Consider the following 19,199-nt stretch of genomic DNA (forward strand, 5'->3'; position numbering starts at 1 on the left):
AAAGAAGACAAAGACAACTCTACTTTTGTCAGACCCGCCCACCAGGGGGCGACAGGCTGCTCCCACTGAGACTCTCATGGACACGAGAACGGGCAGAACAAACATCTGGGCCGCATGGCCGACCTCAACATTTACAGGAGCCGCAGGGACAAGGACTACAGACTCGGTGCTGTGATGGGACGTCACATCATGGGACGTCCATGAAGAAGGAGAGCCAATACACACGTTGTCACTTTCTTATGGGGGGCTGTCATCGGTTCACCTGACCTTTGTTTAGATTCAAGAAACCATAGGAGGGCGCCATTGGCTCAGGACCAGGTTCTTCCTCAATGCATCTTTTTAAAGATATGCTAAGAAGTTATATACAGTAAACCTCGGATATATCGGAAATTCGTTCACAACGGACAGATAAAAAAGAACCGATTTTTAATGCATTTAATGTAATGCATTTCCAATAAAAATTCATTGCATATATCGGATTTTTTATAACGGATTTCGCCTATTTCGGACAAAATCTCCAGTCCCGTTCCAATGCATTTCCATTAAATTTCCCTTACAGCTTTGTCATATGGGTGAAAAATAATATCATTTACATCAACTTCCCCATTTTTGCTGGGTTTAAAATTTTCCAAATATTTCAACTTCCTTCTCGTATTTTGCCTTTATTCGCATGAACGTTTCTACCGCTTATCCTCATGAGGGTCGCAGGGGCGCTGGAGCCTATCCCAGCTGTCTTGGGGCGAGAGGCGGGGTACACCCTGGACTGGTGGCCAGCCAATCCCAGGGCACATATAGACAAACAACCATTACCACCCACATTCATACCTAATGACAATTTGGGGGGGGGGGGGGGGGGCAATGAATCTAAAATGGCATCTTCACCAGTGATAGAAAAACCAAGGAGCCCGGCCTCAGTCCTCGAAGACCCGCTACCCGTAGCACCGGGTCTGTCCAAGCTCTATTTTTAGTAACAAAGCTGACACATAAAAAGTCCGCCCCAAGCGTGGATGGTGGTGCGATCTAATTGAAGCCACATGGGGGCGATCAGCCGGCAAGTGGCTTGGAGCGGCAGGCTGGAAGGAAACACTGGCTTTTTACATAATAAGGACTAAAAACGTCTCAACCGTCACCTGGAAACTCTTTTTAGCTCTCGCTGGACGAGCGTGAGGCCCAGAAGGCGTCTGGGCCGGCCGCCACCCCCGCCGCCCACTTGCCAAAACCACGCTGCCACCCCATGGAAACTATGAGGCTGCGTGTAATTTCACCTAGAGTGAAGGAAGTGGGGGGGTGAGGTTTTGTGAACATTCTGGGGGCCAGTGGAGCGACAGTGTGATCATTTCATCACATCCCGGCTTTGGCTTTTCCGTGTCAGACAATCTCCCCCAAAGCACCTCTTAAACATGTCAACCTTTTGAACTGACTAATTAATTCATGATTATTATTTACAGAACTAAGGTTTGTGTAATCCTGCTGACTAATGACTAATAGAAGACGCCAAGAACCCAGCCAAGCATCCCAGCTACAGCAACAATGAACACCTGAACGCCTCTTGGTGATTGGCTGAATGGACAAACAGGAACAATCTGACTTTAGGCTGGAATGTGCTTTGCTTCTGAGGGCGTGGACGGGCATCATCTATTAAAACGTGCGTGGAATTCTGAGCAGACGTCTGCGTATGACCGAAACCCAAAAGGCGTCCGGACAAACATATTCAGTTGTAAAAGGTCGCATACGCACACACTGACACAATTTCTGTCCCGTAGATTCCAATTGGAGTAGAAGCGTGCGTACACCACTCCCCCCTCAGAGTACACCCGTGCCACCAATGTTGCAAGTCAATAGTTGTTGTCTTTGCGTGTTTATTTCTAGTATCTCGCCTCGCTTCACCGCCTAGCATTGCCAGCTACAAAGATGGCGTACGGCTGCACACATTCTCACGCCGGGTTGTGTTTGCATGAAAAACGGCCTTTGGTCTGGTGCATACGCAGCCTTTATAGAGGCGGCACCAGAACACGCCAAGATGGTTTCACACCAAGTTCATTGCCGTCATCGTCTACCAACGCTCAAAGACTGGATTTCCACGTCGCGTTAAAGGATTCGGTCTCGTTAGGTCACACGTTTATTTGACTTGGAAATAAAAGTCAAACGAGATTGAAAAGGCGGGTTACCGTAATTGTACAGGATGTCTTCAGGGCAGCACAACAGGAGTGGAGGGCGTAGTGTATTATATCTGGTCTATGGAGGAGGTTCAATGGCTCCAGACCCCACCCTGACAGTGCCCTTCAGCAAAGGGGGCGGGGGGATGTCCTGATTCATGCAAGGAATCTTTGGGTGGTTAGATGATAGAAAAACTGTTTACAACCTTGTAACATTGTTAGAGCCCTCTCGGCATGGCATAGCACCCCTATAGTCACCTTTACACTCCTGCTAACCAATATAGTACAACACCTGCTCACAGCATTCTAAATATGTTGAAGATTATTAGAGCCTCTAGACATGGCATAGCACCCCTATAGTCACCTTTACACTCCTATTACCCAATATAGTACAACACCTGCTCACAGCATTCTAAATATGCTGAAGATTATTAGAGCCCTCTAGACATGGCAAAGCACCCCTATAGTCACCTTTTCACAGCATTCTAAATATGTTGAAGATTAGAGCCCTCTAGACATGGCATAGCACCCCTATAGTCACCTTTTCACTTGTGCTACCCAATACAGTACAACACCTGTTCACAGCATTCTAATTATGTTGAAGATTATTAGAGCCCTCTAGACATGGCATAGCACCCCTATAGTCACACGTCAGACAGACTTTGTGTTAATGTCTCCCATTCATTCCTGATTTATATACATTTAGAATAGTTTTCTGCCAATTAATCGATAAGTGTAAAAGTACAAAAAGGCGTTTGTGTTAATGTTTGCGTTAGTTAGCAAAGAAGTACAGTCAGCCGCTGGTGACATTAGAGACGGGCGACCGAGCCGACTTCCACATCCTGTTTCCATGTATTATTATTAATAATAATAATAATAAATAAATTAGCACGCTAATAGGACGCTAACAAGAAGGTTTTGTGGTAAAACTAAATACTCCATGTTGTACGCTGTCAGTGTTTCCCTTACATTCATCTATTTGTGGCGGTGCGCCCCCACACTGCAGTCCTTTGGGAAAACCTGTCATACCTGGACACGCCACAAGGCTGCCATGTTGGGCAAACAAACGAGCGGCCATCTGTGAAAGCACTTAAGTCACATCTTTCACTTCCTGTTTTGTCACACCAGGAAAATGGAACAAAAAAGAACTTCTTAAAGTCTTTCTTTTAAGAACCACCGCAGGACGGGAAGCGTACGTGTTTGTCTTCTCTGCGGGGAGTTCCAGGAATCCCGCTGTCACATTCCCAGCATTCCAGATGCGACGGCGGCACATTCCAAAACACAACCTGCTGTCAGAGCGTTTGATGACGGACAGTAGACAAAACCACCCAATGGACGATAACGCTGACATTACGGTTCTTTTGGACTGGCTGGACGTCCAAAACAAAAAGTACACCACTGCTCTCCAAAGTGCGGCATGGGGGCCATTTGTGGTCCGCAACAGTTTTTTTACTGGCCCGCGGCACTTTCTTAAAACTATAAGTTAACAAAGACATTTAAAAAAACTATTTTACAAGGAAAAAGTCCAAATATTAAGAGCAAGAACAAGTCGGATGTCATATTATGAGTAGCAGCATCAAGTTAAAACATGAAAGAAAAAAGGAGGTTTCGATTTTTAAAGTCAGAAAAAAAAACAACAACTAAACTTTTGGAAAATTAACTTCAATCCAAAAAAATCAAAAAAAAGTCCAAATATGAAAGGAATAAAGTCATAATGAATAAAGTCATGGCTTCCCAGCCATGTGCCGGCATTTGGGTATTCCCTTAAACGCCCTCTGCCACGACTACCGAAGGCATCACGTGGTGTCATCCATAGGCCGGCAATAAATGGCCACAAGATATACATACACAAACATTGTCGTCACGGTAACCTGGGCTATGATTGCCTAACTCAACGTTGCAAAGGTGAGTCTACGTCAGCATCGAACACGGTCAGAGCTGACGCTGATGCGTTGTTGGTGCCTGCCGCCCTGCATGGAATGTACTGACAATCTACACACACACACACACACACAGTGCGCACACTCATGTGCTTGCTAGGCTATGAGAGTCACGGCGCCTCCAGCTGGCTGCCCACAGGAAGTGGTTGTGTGTATGTTTACGTTCAAACAATAGCCAGCAGGCACGGCATCAAGCTTCCTGCTGCAGCACTTGCAACACTTCCAAACAGGTTTTCTTCTTGCGAGGAGGGGAGACCACGGCAAAAAGAAAAGATCAACAAAGCCAAGCAAAAAAAACACAAAAAAAAGACAGCTTGGAAACGGTCAGCTGCGTAAAAACTATCATTATCAAGTCCAAACAATACTAATTTCAGTGTGAAAAAAAATTTGCCAGACAAATCTGTAATCTTATTAGAAGAAAAATAGGGAAATATTGTTACTTAAATGTTGTCACTTCAGTGGCATCAAGTTAAAACCAAGTCATAATGTGCTGAAAAAAAAAACTAATTAAAGATGGCATTTTTGAAAAAGTAGGCTGGGGAAAGTTATAGTATTATCCAAATCATGTTAAAATATTACAGGAATAAAGTCAGAATATTACAAGAAGAACATTTACAATAACAAATAGTAGAAGTATATAATAGTAAAACAAACAGCAGCAATGGAAAAAATAGTTAGCATTTTACAAGAATAAAGTCAGACTTTTAAGAGAAAAAATGTGTCCATCCATCAATCTTCTATGCCGCTTATCTTCACTAGGGTGGGGCTATGCTGGAGCCTATCCCAGCTGTCTTCGGGCGAGAGGCGGGGTCCAGCCAATCCCAGGTCACATATAGACCAACAACCATGCTTTCCGCGTTTTGTCTCCTCGGGCGTCCATCCAAGTGACGTGACCCATGATGCTAATGTTAAGCAACAAGGTGGCCCCGAATCCCGTTGCCAGCCTTGCAGCCATGTAAACAACTTCCGCCCAGCCTCGTAACCTTGTCAACGGTCAGGCTACGCCATGATGGTGGAAACGCCCCAATGCGCTCTTTGGGTTACTGGCGGCGCAGGGTTCGTGGGCGCGTGCACAAAGGGTCTCTGTGGAAGGTGTGAAAGAGGCTCTCTGACCGCCGTGCAGCCGCAAACCAACAAGGGATCAAGAGTCATGAAGTCAGGCCCTTTCAAAACACTATGATGAAAAGATGACAAGGACGCCATCAAAAATAAAACTACAGCAAAAAGCTGGCACGATTTTTGGGAGGAAAAAGCTAAACGCACGATAACACGCCAACTGTGTTTCCATGGAGGATAAACGTGAAAGCAGCATTCATTCTAACTTATTATTATTATTCATTCATTCATTTTCTAACGCTTATCCTCACAAGGGTCAAGGGGGTGCTGGAGCCTATCCCAGCTGTCATCGAGCGAGAAGCGGGGTACACCCTGGACTGGTCGCCATGCCAATCACAGGACACATTATCATTATTATTATTATTATTATTATTATTACACCCTCAAAACACTCATAGTAACGGCACTGACCCGCCACCTTCAGTCGTGCTAAAAGCCTCCTTTTAGTGCTTCTCAAATAGTGAAGTGGAAGGGGGGGGAAGGCTCTCAATATTGGTGTAAACCTACTGGTCAAAGATCTTCTATATGACAGGACAGCACTGCTGTTTTTAGAACCCCCTGCAAAAAATGACGAGGCAAAGATCCTCCATATGAGGGCCAGTGTGTTGTCTTCAATGATCTAATTCCAATTTGCCAGTCAAGGAGCCTTCATATGACTATGCGGTTTCTAAAGAGGACTGCTCAAAGATCCTCTATACGACAGGAGCGTCCTGTTGTTGATCTGCTCCCAGTCACAAAGCCACCATATGACAGGAGCATGGTGCCGTTTTAAGAAGCATCTGCCAAAACTGCTGAGTCAAAGATTCGCTATATGACAGGAGGTTTCATGTTAGGAATAAAAAAAACATCTGTAAAGCCTGTAAAGACTCCAAGTTGGTATATTTGCAGATGACGAGGCTGCATGTTAGACAAGTGTTAGAAACGCAAACACACTACCTTTCAACTTCGATAAAATCTAAATAAATGCTATTTGGCAATGGTAGAAGAGACAGTCAAAGTCAAATATAAATAGATGCTGTATTATGTATAATGCTGACTGTGTGGATTTATGTATATATGACAGTTTACTTTAAATTACATCACAGCGAATGTTGTGTTTGGAACGAAATGTTAGCTAACGTTGGAGTAAAGCGATGCTAATTACATGCGCGATGGTTTTATGTACCTCTGCGGTCCGCAGGGAGGGCGGCTTCCTCAGCGCCAGTTTGAAAGAAGTTTCCATCGCTCCGGTCATTTTCATAACGTCAAATTCCACCGGGAGGGATTTTTCCTTCCTCTTGAGACAAACTTTAAGCTTAAGACCACATCACACCCCCGCGGAGTGCCTTTTCCTAGCCCAGGCTTGCATGGATGGTGGAGTTTGGAGCTAACTCCCACAAACCGGGCAGTGCTTGTGGGGAGAACAACCCCCTCCAAAAAACTTCCTTTTTGGCTAAAGCGTGGCAGAAAAACAGCGACAATGTTTTCAAAGTGGCACAAACTTGTATCCAAGCGATTGTTTGTCATGGACGCCGTACATCCTCGCTCAAAGAAGAGACGTCCATGTCGACAGCAAGTTGAGATTTTAGTTCCTCCTCCTCGGGACAAGCAGCGAATGTGAAGAGTTGACGACATCTGTTTGCCAGTACGGTGACGCCGTCTTCACGTGAACTGGGACAGGAAGTAAATGGGCAGTGACAAGGAGGGTTTTACCTTGGCACTCACATAATTTCCGCTTTATTTCACGTCTGCGGTAAACTAAAAGATGATAAACAGATTAAAAAAAAACAAACCTTACTAGTTTCTATCGAAGTCTGACATAATGCTATTTCATTTCTCAGTGCTCTAATATGGATTATCCAAAGTACGCACATTTTACGGAGTCCCTGAATGCCTCCCAGACCGTTGACACTTTCAGTAGCACATGAGCTTTTATTATTTTATTGTTTACCACAAATAATTCTTTTTTTTACGTGGCACAGAGTTAGCAACCTCCAAAAAGAGATTGTGTCAGGAAAAATGTTTATGTAGTAAAAGCAGGGCACTCCTTATAATGCATTGCATAACTGGTGGCGACCTGCGCTCGTTTTGGTCTAAATGCTGCGCCGCCGGAGGGCGGCACTGAGGCGGTGAACGAGCCAGACAGACCGCCACCAATAATAGTAATGCTATCACTATTAAATCAATCTACATTTAATTTAAAAATAGCATTTTTACCACTTACCAAAGCTACATGCCTTTTCAAACCTACTTTACAAATAAAATGTAGTTAATTGATTGCATGCCTTAATACTCATTTTACATTTCCAAAATAGCTTCAAATATATTTAACACGACCCTAAAGTCAAAATGCTATTGAAAAATGACAAAATGTACAATACTATGAATTAACGGAACATATACCAAAAGAATACAAGCAATGAATAGAAAATAATAACTCCAATCTAAAGTCCCAGTTCCTTCAAATGTGCGTTGGGGCACATGGGCAATAATATTCCAATTTGAGTGCGAGCAGCTGCCTTGACGAGGTTTCCATTAAGACTTGGCTGCTGTGGTCTGCAGCTCGCTAGAGGAATTGATAACACTTTCTGATCAGGCAGCTCCAGATGAGACATGCTGCACCATCTGATATCATCCACCATGGAGGCAAGAATCAATCAGCTGGGCCTCGCACACATTCTTGGCACCAAGTATTCCTTAAACATCCCATCGGGCTTGATGAACAGGAATTACAAGCGTCACCTAAAAATAGAATTAACCATAAAACTAAATATGGATAATCGGCAGTAATTTTACAATATAGGTCAGTTTGGTTTGCATCGCCAGAAGTAAATCGGACTCGGGTCCAGTGAGGATTGCACGTCATTTACCACAAATTCTGTTCATTTCTTTTATGGACAGAATTTGAAGGTGCAACCGAGGCGTTGAGGGATTTCGGTTTGGTGGCTGCAGGATTGGGTCTCAGATGATGTGGTCCTGCTGACTTCGAGTCACGACCTCCCACTTGATTGGTTAGCAGCCGGGATGAGAATCAGCACCTCTAAGCCTCGAGTCCACAGTTCTCGTCCTGGAAAAAGTGGAGTGCCATCCTCCTTTTGCTTTACAAAATAAGATTGTCAAAGCCTCACTACTTGGCCCTCACTGAAGAAGCTGTGGACATCCCAGCATAAACCTGCACCAACCTAGCCAAGGCTAACCGGGCTACAAGCCAATAAATAATACCGCTTAACAGCGCAAGAGGCGTTTATTTGAGAGGAAGATAAAAAGCCATCCATACACATGTTGTCATCACTGCTGTTGCTGGGAGGACCTTCTGCCAAATAAACCAACCTGCAAAACATTAAATAAACACGTAGAAAAAAAAAAACAAAAAAAACAAGAGTAGGGCGTGTGTGTAAATGCTGAGCGCTCAGTCGTCTTCATCAAAGTCTTTCTTGCCCTGCGGAGGTTTGGGTCCTCCTGCCGGTTTGGCCATGATGATCTGAAAGGAGAGCGAGTGGAGAGTGAGATGGAGTAACCCAGGGAGTTAACCACCTGTGGCCAACACCTCCTCAAACCGGACACTGTGCCATCTATGGGGAGTAAGAAAAAGCCAGAGAAGGTCTTTGAAGTAACCATGAGGACACATGGTGTCTCGGTGCTGCAAAGGCACACCATGCTGCACATCACCTGACCTTCCTAAAAACCTGCTGATTACATGCGGTTCAATGAGTGCATGCGGCATGCAGTCACACATATTATTCACACTTTGTCTAACAGGGGGGTCCAAACCTTTTCCAGCAAGGGCAGCATACTAATATGCTAACAGCTTCTATATATTTATAAAGAATTGTCATATTGGTGGAAAAGTACCTAACCCAACTTCTGCAGTGGCAGCAGTATGGACACCCCTGGTGTGACCTGCCTTACCCCCCCCCCAAATGTACTGCAATATTCACTTGTAGTGGTGTTAGTGGTGGCAATCAAGAAAATAAACTTTTCACACGTCAGGATACGGTGAGCGGAGAGTGAGTACACACTGTGCGTATTTCGGGTCCGCCCTCCCCCAGACAAATCACAGGCACATCCCAGGACCTACTGATGGCATGTGTGCGCCCTCTAGTGGTGAGTTTCAAACTTATCAGGCTCCTCGTCCCAATCGTCCTTGTCCCAGTGGCCCCTCTGCTTGGGAGCCTTGGGTCCCCCTGCGGCCTTAGCCATGATGATCTGGATCGCACACGTACACACGCTGACGTTAACTAGCCAAAAATAAAACCCGTCGGGATGTTCCCGTCTGGACGCAACCGGCAAGTTCAACAGCACAGTCACATTTCTTGAGCGTACAAATGAAGCGTCTGCTTCGGCACCCACCTGGTCCACTCGTAGCACCGTGATGGCGGCGTTGGTGGCCAGTTTGATGCCCCAGTGCTTGACGAGGTACGGCTCCAGAATGCCGGCCTCGACTACATCCTTCACGGACGGGCCGTCTCCCTAAAAGACAAGTCGGCAGACGCAATGGTGACGTAAAAGCGGCCATATTGTCTTTGATAATGTGCGGGTATCTGTCGGGGATGCACGCACCTCGATATCAAAGCCGATGTTCTTGTTCCCCTCGTGGTGCGCAGAGTACATTTTGGAGATGAGCTCGTTGGCCTTCACGCCAGAGTTCTCAGCCAGGGCGCGCGGCAACGACTCAAACGCCTCGGCAAACTTTTTGATGGCGTACTGCTCCAGGCCAGGACAAGTCTGAGGAGATGGATTAAAATGAGGTAGTGAAGAAGAATCATCTGGACTCGGTTCCAAATAAATGTGCCCACCTCTCCAAACGAGGTGATCTGCCTGGCCAGCTCCATCTCGGTGGCTCCTGCTCCAGGTACCAGACGCTTGTCCTGGGAATAGCCAAGAGATCACGTGACAGGCTCCTTCCTTCTTCACATGACAGCACATCGTCCTACTCACCCTGACGAGGACCTTGAAGGTGTTGACTCCATCGTCGATGGCTCGCTCAATGTCGTCCATCAGGTTGTCAGTGGAGCCTCGGATCACCACGGTGGAGATGGCGCCGTCTTCCTTTTCTGATGGCACATCAAATAAGACTTCAGCAGCAGGAACATCCATCCAACGTAGGACAAGGTGGCGGCAGAAGACAAGACGCACCGTGTTTGAAGACCACCACCTGAGTGTCTCCCACCTCTGTCAGGTAAACGCTGTCGCAGTGACCCATCTCCTCAGGGGTGGGGGCGGTCTGGGGTGTGCAATTAAGAGTGGATCAAAGATGCTTGGAAGCAAAGAGACCAGGGGTGGCCAAAGTGTGGCTCGGGGTCCATTTCAATTTTGTTTTCATGAAAATAAATTCAAACAATTATGAAGAAACTGTCATTTTAGTAGCATAAAGTTGAAATATTAAAGAAAACCAAAAAATAGGGCATATTATATTATATCTATATTATATAAACCTTTGGACACCCCTGAAAGACACAAAAAGGACGCTCACCAATCTGGGCAGAGCTACAGCTCCCACCGTCTTGCATAACCTCCTCAGGTCCCACTTGGAGTTCAGTCTGAGGGGGCACAAAAGGGGTAAGCATTCAAAAAATGCCTCTACATATTGCCTGATTGTCTACATTAATATTATCCATATATTTTTCTTCAGATTTGAAAGGCTGCATTGATGCTGCAAGTAAGCCACTAGGGGGCATATTGAATATGGGGTTAGGTATCATTTGTTGTGATTTATGAACTACTGTAATGGCCAACATTTTCATGGCAGGAACTGCCTTACATGTCAATAAAATGTTGACAAAAACACATGAGCTGCAAAACGCTTTGCATATGCATAGAAGATGTAGCCCACTAGAGGGCAGCGTTCCTACCTGACCACCATGAGCTTGTACTTGTTGGCGTAGTGCAGCGCCATGTCGGCCACTTTGCCCCCCGTCACCACCACGTTGGCGCCCGCCTCCTTGATGGCTTTCACTTGCGTCTCCATCATGTTCTCCTCTCCCTTGCTGAAGTCCATCAGCTCCTGTGCGTTGTTGATCAGCACCGTGCCCTACGTTGAAATATGAAGAAATATATATATTAAAATAGTGTAGTGACAGCTCTACCCTGCTACACATGACCTCTAGTTCCATCATTTCTGGCAGCTCATTTGCATATTCACTTCACTGCTAGCAGCACTGTGCGTGGACCACACGTTCACCTTTAATGGGGTGTAAGATTTAGTTGGAGTTTGGTCAAAGTATGCCTAGGATGCAGCTTGGTACACTGAGCCTTGAAAAGACCACATTTATGCATGCGTTTATTCTTCTATAGTTTGGTGTCACGTGGTTCCATTTAGGTGTTCACAGCGCCACATGCAGGTGTGCCGTGTGGAGTATTTTTCATCAAGCATTAAGATTACGCAGTTTAACGGGCGGGCCTTGAACTCACCGCAGTTCAAGAGTCAAAACCAGGTAGCGCCACGTCTATGTGTATTTGTGGAGTGTGGCTTCCAGTGAAGGGGAAGCAGGCAAACAACATTAACATGTGGACCCAGACCCAGGTCGAGTACGCCCTTCCAGGGTCCACATCTCCAGCCTTGCTCACCTTGGTCTCTGTGACCATGCAGTCAAAGGGGCAGGAGAAAACTGCAATCTTGCTGTCTTTAACCGAGGTGATGTCTCCCTCGGCCTCCTTTTTGAACACCATACCATGCAGCACCGAGGATGCCGTCACGCCACAACCCTAAAAACAAAACAGTAAACATGAATTCTGAAGGAGGCAAAACAGCACCGATCCAATCAGTGGAGGATACTCACCAGAATCTTGCACACTCTGACGTTATCAACATTAAAACTGCCAGACTCTGGGAAGATGGACACTGAAGCCCAAAAGGAAGAACATCAGAAGATTGTACAGTACGTCCAAATATCTGAGGAGAACTTGGATATATTTCACTCACCACAAGCCTGCGCGATGAGGTTGGAGAGGAAGTCCTCGTTACCGTACTGCTTGCTCATGACGGCCGTGCGGATCAACGCCGTGGCTTCCTTCATGTCGTGGAGGTTCTTGGCCGAGGAACACACGCAGTCGGGAAGGATCTCCAGAGCCTTCTTGCAGGCCTTCTCGTAGCCTTCAATCACCTGTAGCCACACGGCTAGTCATTTCTTTGGAACGTGGAAGACGCTTGGCTTTGCCAGACATGTTTATCATCACGTACCTCTGACACGGAGAGCCCCATCCTGAGTAGCTCCTCCGCCACCTCCAGCAGAGCGCCGGCAAACACCAGCACAAAGTTGGTGCCGTCCCCCACCTCTTGCTCTTGCATGTGGGATGCCATGACGACCATCTTGGCCGCCGGATGCTGCACCTGATATAAGACATGCATGTCAATCAATCAGGAGCAGGTGGACATGAAAGACAATCATTTATGACACCGCCATGCTACTCACTTCTAGCTCTCTGAGGATGGTGGCGGCATCATTAGTGACGAACAGTTTCTCCAAGTGGTTGATGACCATTTTATTCATGCCTGAAAATATGATAAAATCACACAAAGTCAGATGGTGATCTTCCTGATATGAGCAAATACAGCATATTGATGAGGATTACCATTGGGCCCGTAAGCTGTGCGTGTCGTCTGAGAAAGTTCCTTGCAAGCTCTGATGTTGCGAAAGACTGCCTCTTCAAGACCCGAGTAGTGCTGGAAGAGAAGACGTCAGCATGATTACAAAGGGACCCGTTAAGCTCTTTTTCGGTCCTTTGTTTTGAGTTGTGGACGCCGATAGAGCAGCTACACATAACCAGAACAGAAAGGTTTCTCCATCTTCCAGAATCTGCAACTATTCCAGTTGTATTTCCTTGAATTTCCAAAACGACCCGTTTTAATTTATTCTACTCACAACCGCCTCCAGACACGCCCATTCTGCTGCGATTGGCCCCACTCAGCTTGTACAGCAACAGCATGTACCCCAGTACGCCCATATAAGGACGCCCGGTCACTGTGGCGTCACAGGGAGCCGGTGGTAGAAAAAACTAGCCGAAATCAAGAGTTCAGCGCTCACGCAACAACCTCATCTGAATCTTTGTATACAACATTCTAACAATATTTATAAGTCAAAAAGTCTAAAAAGGTCGGAATAGTGCTGGAAGAGAATCACATATTATTAAACTACTACAGGGGGACAGATGTCCCAATATTTCCGGCCACAAACACTGGAAGTAGAACAATCTAAACTACTGTTCCAAAAAGGGAGTGTCTACTGAAACAAGTCAGGTGAAATGACAGCTAAACGTGCTAGCTAACAAATCGTTAGCACGCAAGCTGAAACGTCACATTAGCCTCCGAGTCACAGCACGAGTATTGACATCTGCCTTGCCGTTACACTAAGAAATATATTTCACAAAATGGACAGGCAAAGAATGGAGACCATCCCAAGCCGCCCCGGGTGAAGAGTAGTAGCTAGTAGCAGCCATGCTACCTTCCAGAACTCTCTGGCATGTGAATCGACGCGCTAACTCAGCGGCTAAAGCTAGCTAGCACGCTGCTTCACAATTAGTCATAGGATGCGGAGGAAATTCTACGTAACACCAGACATTATCCTCACCTTGGCGCCATCCTTCAACATCTGGGCAAAGCCCGGGGCTTTGGGAACGTGGAGGGCCATTTTAGGGCGTTTGTCAGCCTCTGTTGTGTAGAGAAAGCCGCCTCGGCGTGGACAGTACAAAGCCGGAGAGACTCAGGAAAGGGCGGGGCCAAATGAATGAGGCCTTTTGACGGAAAGCGAGGAGGGACAAACTGCGAAAGTCGCTTTTCCCGCAACATCAAATAATATAGTAGTATAGTAATATTCTACTATAGTAGTGACGCATAAAGAACGAAAAGGAATAAATAGTTTACTGTCTGCTTTATTTCACATTTCCCCCTTTTTCGTAGAAGGGTGGTCTATGGATGTGTACAAATTAGGTTGTAGAAAATTATATAATGTTAAAATAATAAAGTGAAAATATTATGGAAATAATATCCTAATTAGAGGAGAAAATGTACAAGAAAGTTGGGGAAAATACAAAAATAAAAACCGTAATTTTACAAAGAAAAGTCAACACATTCACAGAAAATAGCATTTTAAGGAGAAAAAAGCAAGAATAAACTAAAAAAACAATGTATTTTTTTTTTAAGTGAAAATATGAGAATCAAACTAAGCAAAATAAAAGTCATAATTAGTATTAGTACATTCTTCCCAATAATACAACACTGCTCTGGTGCTAAATGTTTAGCTGCTCCCAAGAACTCAAGGGCCACATTGATGTCCTTCATGGGCCAGAGTTGGCTCACAGGCCGTCAGTTGAACAGACCCAGCACCATTAACCTCTTTGAAACACCAGTACACAATGAGCCATTAAATCCTTTTCACATTATTGAATGCTTTCTGTACATGACAACACAAATCAAACAAAGGTCACATTGTAAGTGCCTGCATTGATCTCAGGGAGATCCAGAATGTAGAAAAAATACATTAAAAAGTGTATAAAAAAGGCACATGCATATGGAAGACAAACATAATAAAGTATAAAACAAGTGAATGAAATACTATTGCATCTGTATTACAAAGAGGGAAATACGTAACGTCCCTGTACGTGTTAGTGTTAGCCCTACATATTTCACGTTAAAGTGGACCCTAGACACAAAAGTTAAATGAGCTGTAAGCTAAACGAGTGTTCTCAGAAATGTAACATGTTTGGTTGTAGCAGCGGTCACAAAGACGTACACCTTTGGTATAGCTACAGAGGAGAATTTAGCCATAAACGTGTAAACAAACAATAACGATGCTAAATATACACAGCATGTCCCCCAGCATCACTACTCAATGTTTTCTACGTCTAAACAAGGTGGCGCCTTCGTTTGGCTACAAAGAGGTCCTTTACGTATGTTGCACACAGACGAGCTAAGTTGGGATCATTTGCGTAGGGTGCTCACAGCCACGTGGGCCCATCCGCCCAGGCGCTCCGACATCCGCGAGGCTCGGCGGCTCAGGTTAGAGCAGCTGAGTTTACCGCTGGGGTCCAACTTCCTCATCACCGAGCCGCCATAGTTCTCCTTTGTTTTGGACCTGCGGGGACAGCAGAGTTCATTGTTATGGGACCTTTAAGAGAAATCATAGAGATGGTCATTCATTTATTCGGTAAAATACATTTGGATGGCTACTGATAGGTTTGGTGAGGCTGACTGTTAGAAAGCATGGCTTTTGTTAGCGTATGTTGGCTAACTTGCTGCTAGCACTCTGTGTACCACTCACTGGTAGCCTCGCATCCAAGTACTGAGGCAGAGAGGCTGAAAAACTAGAGCCAAGCAAAACAAAAACGCATGCATGGGCGCGTCAATTCATTGAGGCGGGCAAAATTATTCAATTTGTTAAAAAAAAAAATCATTCCATTAAGCGACGATTGTGACAAGCCTAAACATACAGTAATTAACTGGTTAACTCGTTTTATACTACCTACCTCCAGGTCAAAAATGTGTATTTTGTGTAGTGACGTTTTCATGCGTTGTCAAATTATGTGAATATAAAGCGACAAGCCAGGATGAGAAAAGAATGACAATATCACAGTACGCAAAGGGTTTATGATGGTGACAGTTTGACCCTGAGACAGATTGTTTCTATTTTTGTGCCAAATTCCAAGCTAGTGTCCTGAAATAACATACAAGTACAAATGTGTTGTTTTCACATGCATCGCAATCGCATGCACAACCCGAGCGAGCATTCCGTTGTTTTTAAGCAGGATTCGTTAGTTGGCATTTACCTTCTCCCCTACGCCATTTGGGAATAGTCGAAGTGCCTGCGGCAGGAGGAAAGTAGAACTTGAGCACCGAGAACATTCCATGTGACCAAAGTCACAAAGTGTGCCTTGTGTTCCTGACTCCACATTTTGAACGCCACAACAGGAAGTGACGCGAGAGCATGCCAACAGCCCTCTCAAGGCACATTCTTGGAATCCCATCCGGCCCGGCCCCACCCACACGGCCTTATCCCCCCTCCTTCTCCATTCCTCCGCATGCTGTCTCCCCTTCATTGTCTTCATATGCGCAGTTTGAAAGTCTGGCGGGAAGAATGTGTGGGGGAGGGAAATCTGGGGATTGATTGGCTTTTCCCAGAGAGGATTCAACTTTGCTGCTTTACTAAAATTATATTATTTTTCATCATAATACTTTATTCATGTAATATTACAACTTGTTTCGCAAATATACTGTATTTTTTAAAATATTTTCACCATATTGTCATGAAATGTCATTCTTTCATTTCTGCTGTTTTTTTTCAATTCTCCAACCACAAATTTCTTCCTGTAGATTTTCTTCTCAACTTTTTCTGATCACAACTCTCCTGAGCGCCATTCAGTTTGAACTGACCAATAAATGAGAAGGCCTTACTTGTCGTCTCGTCCAATGAGCTCATCGAAGGCCTTGGAGAGGTGCTTGAGCCTCCTGAGTCCACTTGACACCGACTCCAGGTCTCGGTCGAACCTCCTGTCACAGCGAGAAAAGATAAAAAAGAAAATGTCAGACTAAAGCGAGCGTACTGAAGCGTGCGTGCATCCTGGCCGACTCACAGCCGCTGGTTCTGCATGTTGGGGGACGCAAAGGGGCTTCGCAACGCCGCCACACGAACCAGCTGCCTCCTGCCTCCTCCGTGTTTCACTCCACGCACACCGGCGTCGGGAGTCCTCCTGCCTCTGGAGCCCGGGGTGCGTGCGGGTGTGGCTGCTGACCTGGGGGTGCGTCTCGGGGTCCGGCCAGGCACGTGTGAAGGTGATGAGGCGGGCTCCTCCCCTTCGCAGGAGCGACCTGGCGTAGCCACCAAACACTCCTCACGGGAGAACTGTCTGGTCCTCTGCAACTTCTGGGAATGGACAGAACCATGTCAGCAAGAGGCGTACTTGTCGGGAATACCTGACTGAATCCACCTGGTACACTCCAGTGATGGAGTTCCGAGCACTTCGGCTCATCTTCCGGACCGTGCTGGTTTTGGGTTGCTCCTTCACAGGCCCAGCGTCTGGGTTCCCGGGAAGGGAGTTGGCCTGGACGGTGCGCAACGGGAGACGCTTCCGCAGGGACATGTGCATGGAATTGAGAGACGACAAGGAGCGGAGCTTGCGGAAACGTTCAGGGGCCTCGGGAGAACTCTCTGCGCCATCCGACTCATCCAGGGTGGTGTGCGCCCGCCAGACTCCAACCATGGCTCGACCCACTCCATCCATCACCGAAGAGGTCATTCAGACTGCATGAACGTTTGAGTGATATTTCATATTTATTTAAAGTAAAGCAGCAAGAAATGAAAGGACTATGACTACAAAGACCGGTAATATGCTCTATGGAACAACCCAGATAAAGAAAGAACATAAAGAGACATTTTTCACGAGCTTGTATGAATGATACAAATGGTACGTTCACTAAAAAGGGACATCCTAAAATCCAGTTCGTGAAGTTATTGCTGCGAAAATGCTAACGAATGTTACAATGTTGTTAAAAGCCAAAAATAACACGGTCAGTCATCGATCTATCGTTTTTGGGAAAGAGTGCAAACAATGACGGCTAACAATGGGTCGACGTAGTGGGCGAAACGAGTGATTTTCAGACAACAAATAAATCAGGCTAGCGCCCCTGAACGTACCGTTAGCTTACCGGGAGCCAGTAAGCTAGTAAGAGTTCTCTACGCAGCGCCATGGAGATACAATGTAAAAAATAAATAAACAGCGTTTCCAAACGTGAATCATCCTTACCTGAAAGAAAGAGTAGATGTGTGAGACGATGCTGTTCTTCTCACCGGAGTCAGCAGTTTGAATTTGGCGGTGAAGCTCAACACGCCCTTCGAGCTCAGCCCGTTTGTGTGACGTCACAAAGAAGCCCCACTCCCTGTTATCAAACGCTGTCACTGTACTTCCGGTACTGGGGTGAGCTTCTTCCGCTATGCTGTCCAATCTGAATAAAATTCTTACTTCAAATCTAAAATATGAAATATTTGATTCGTTGTGCCGTAACTGTGATTAGTAAAAGCATAAAGCATAAAAATGTTTGAAAGCGTTTAGAATGACATTCTAGTCTTACGTCATTTGACCGACAGATGTCAGTAGAGTCTGTGTTATGGTGTCCAACCCTTGGCAGCACTTTCCTATTTTGCAAAGCAACAGATGTAGATATGCTAAGTTTCAAGAATAAAGTATTATTAAGATTATTAAAGATTATTAGCATCAACTTTGGGCGTGGTCGCCCTCCCCCAATTTTGTCAGTTTTTCCCAAAATGTTCACCTTCCTCTTTGTAAATGATTTTTCAAATATTATGACTTTATTCCCCTAATTTTAGAACGTTTTCCAAACTTAATTTTCCCCCAAAAAAGTATTCTTCCGAAAAATAGTTTCTCATGATTTTACAAAAATGTACTATTTTTAATATATTTCAATATTTCAACTATATGCTAGAAAAATGACATTATCTGTCCTCATAATATTAAGAGTTTACGCAATTATGATTCTATTCCCATCATATTTTAACTTCATTCTCATCACATTGTATAACTGTTTTGGCAACCTAATTTCCAAGACATGACAACTTTATTCTTTGTTTAATCATTCTTTGTCATATTATTATGACGTGAAACGACCTTTTTCTTTGATGCTTCAACTTTATGTGACTAAAACAATATTTTTTTTCCTTATAATATTACAACAATATTTTTGGTTTTTATTATTATATTATTATTATTATGCTGAGTATCCCGTGTTTTTTTCTTCTTAAATGACATTTATAGAATGTCCTGTGGGCCAATAAAAAAAGAGTCCCGGCCTCCAAATGGCCCCCAGGCCGCACTTTGGACACCCACGGTGTAAAGCCGTTGCAAATGGGATGTTTATGGGGGTCTACAGTCACCATCTGCTGTATTCGTCTTAATAAGCTTCATGTTGGAGCACAATAGCATCAATTCAATGAAATGGTAATGGAAATGAAATGGTATATGTCGGCATATGTGGTGTATGCCATCATATGTTGCATTAGTC

The 19,199-nt window shown here is 45.0% G+C and overlaps 3 protein-coding genes across 12 annotated transcripts in view; all 3 read right to left on the reverse strand.

Annotated features, from left to right (window-relative positions):
- Positions 1-6,846, reverse strand: part of rapgef6 (Rap guanine nucleotide exchange factor (GEF) 6) — a 47,808-nt gene extending 40,962 nt beyond the window's left edge. For 7 of the 9 annotated variants that reach the window (XM_058086629.1, XM_058086630.1, XM_058086632.1 and 4 more), the window contains exon 1: positions 6,378-6,845. In XM_058086629.1, the coding sequence (XP_057942612.1) occupies positions 6,378-6,452 (75 nt within the window). In that variant the 5' untranslated portion in view covers positions 6,453-6,845. Of the gene's footprint in view, positions 1-6,377 lie in introns of all 9 variants that reach the window. The other 2 variants (XM_058086628.1, XM_058086637.1) reach the window with 2 other exon arrangements.
- A 1,570-nt stretch (positions 6,847-8,416) lies between these two features.
- Positions 8,417-13,925, reverse strand: cct8 (chaperonin containing TCP1, subunit 8 (theta)). 2 transcript variants are annotated; one of them, XM_058086659.1, is made up of 15 exons: positions 13,759-13,925; positions 12,764-12,854; positions 12,604-12,683; positions 12,372-12,521; positions 12,114-12,294; positions 11,971-12,032; positions 11,759-11,896; positions 11,044-11,222; positions 10,665-10,731; positions 10,328-10,415; positions 10,130-10,245; positions 9,988-10,059; positions 9,752-9,916; positions 9,542-9,661; positions 8,417-8,672 (listed from the first exon to the last, which is right to left on the reverse strand). In XM_058086659.1, exons 1-15 carry the CDS (start codon positions 13,816-13,818, stop codon positions 8,601-8,603), a joined length of 1,641 nt encoding a protein of 546 aa, XP_057942642.1. In that variant the 5' UTR covers positions 13,819-13,925; the 3' UTR covers positions 8,417-8,600. The 2 variants fall into 2 exon arrangements, with proteins under 2 accessions (XP_057942642.1, XP_057942641.1); XM_058086658.1 differs by lacking the exon at positions 8,417-8,672 and adding an exon at positions 9,267-9,397.
- Positions 13,926-14,041: 116 nt separating this feature from the next.
- On the reverse strand, positions 14,042-18,071 carry LOC131138083 (uncharacterized). Its single transcript, XM_058086696.1, has 5 exons — positions 17,927-18,071; positions 17,111-17,424; positions 16,757-17,046; positions 16,578-16,673; positions 14,042-15,261 (listed from the first exon to the last, which is right to left on the reverse strand). The coding sequence occupies exons 2-5, from the start codon at positions 17,417-17,419 to the stop codon at positions 15,108-15,110; spliced, it is 849 nt and encodes a 282-aa protein (XP_057942679.1). The 5' UTR covers positions 17,420-17,424; positions 17,927-18,071; the 3' UTR covers positions 14,042-15,107.
- Positions 18,072-19,199: the final 1,128 nt, after the last annotated feature.

Source organism: Doryrhamphus excisus, chromosome 11 (assembly GCF_030265055.1).
Source record: "Doryrhamphus excisus isolate RoL2022-K1 chromosome 11, RoL_Dexc_1.0, whole genome shotgun sequence".
NCBI classification, from domain to species: Eukaryota; Metazoa; Chordata; class Actinopteri; order Syngnathiformes; family Syngnathidae; genus Doryrhamphus; species Doryrhamphus excisus.

What these genes read in the sequence shown, in the direction of transcription:
- cct8 (XM_058086658.1), bottom strand. Translation starts at nt 13,818, where the DNA reads ATGGCCCTCCACGTTCCCAAAGCCCCGGGCTTTGCCCAGATGTTGAAG. An exon ending in GCATGGTCACAGAGACCAAG is followed by an intron (nt 11,223 to 11,758) that starts GTGAGCAAGGCT and finishes ATTTCAACGTAG; the next exon opens with GGCACGGTGCTGATCAACAA. An exon ending in AGATCACCTCGTTTGGAGAG is followed by an intron (nt 9,917 to 9,987) that starts GTGGGCACATTT and finishes CCATCTCCTCAG; the next exon opens with ACTTGTCCTGGCCTGGAGCA.
- LOC131138083 (XM_058086696.1), bottom strand. Translation starts at nt 17,419, where the DNA reads ATGACCTCTTCGGTGATGGATGGAGTGGGTCGAGCCATGGTTGGAGTC. An exon ending in CCATCACTGGAGTGTACCAG is followed by an intron (nt 17,047 to 17,110) that starts GTGGATTCAGTC and finishes GTCCATTCCCAG; the next exon opens with AAGTTGCAGAGGACCAGACA. An exon ending in CTCATTGGACGAGACGACAA is followed by an intron (nt 15,262 to 16,577) that starts GTAAGGCCTTCT and finishes CTGTCCCCGCAG; the next exon opens with GTCCAAAACAAAGGAGAACT.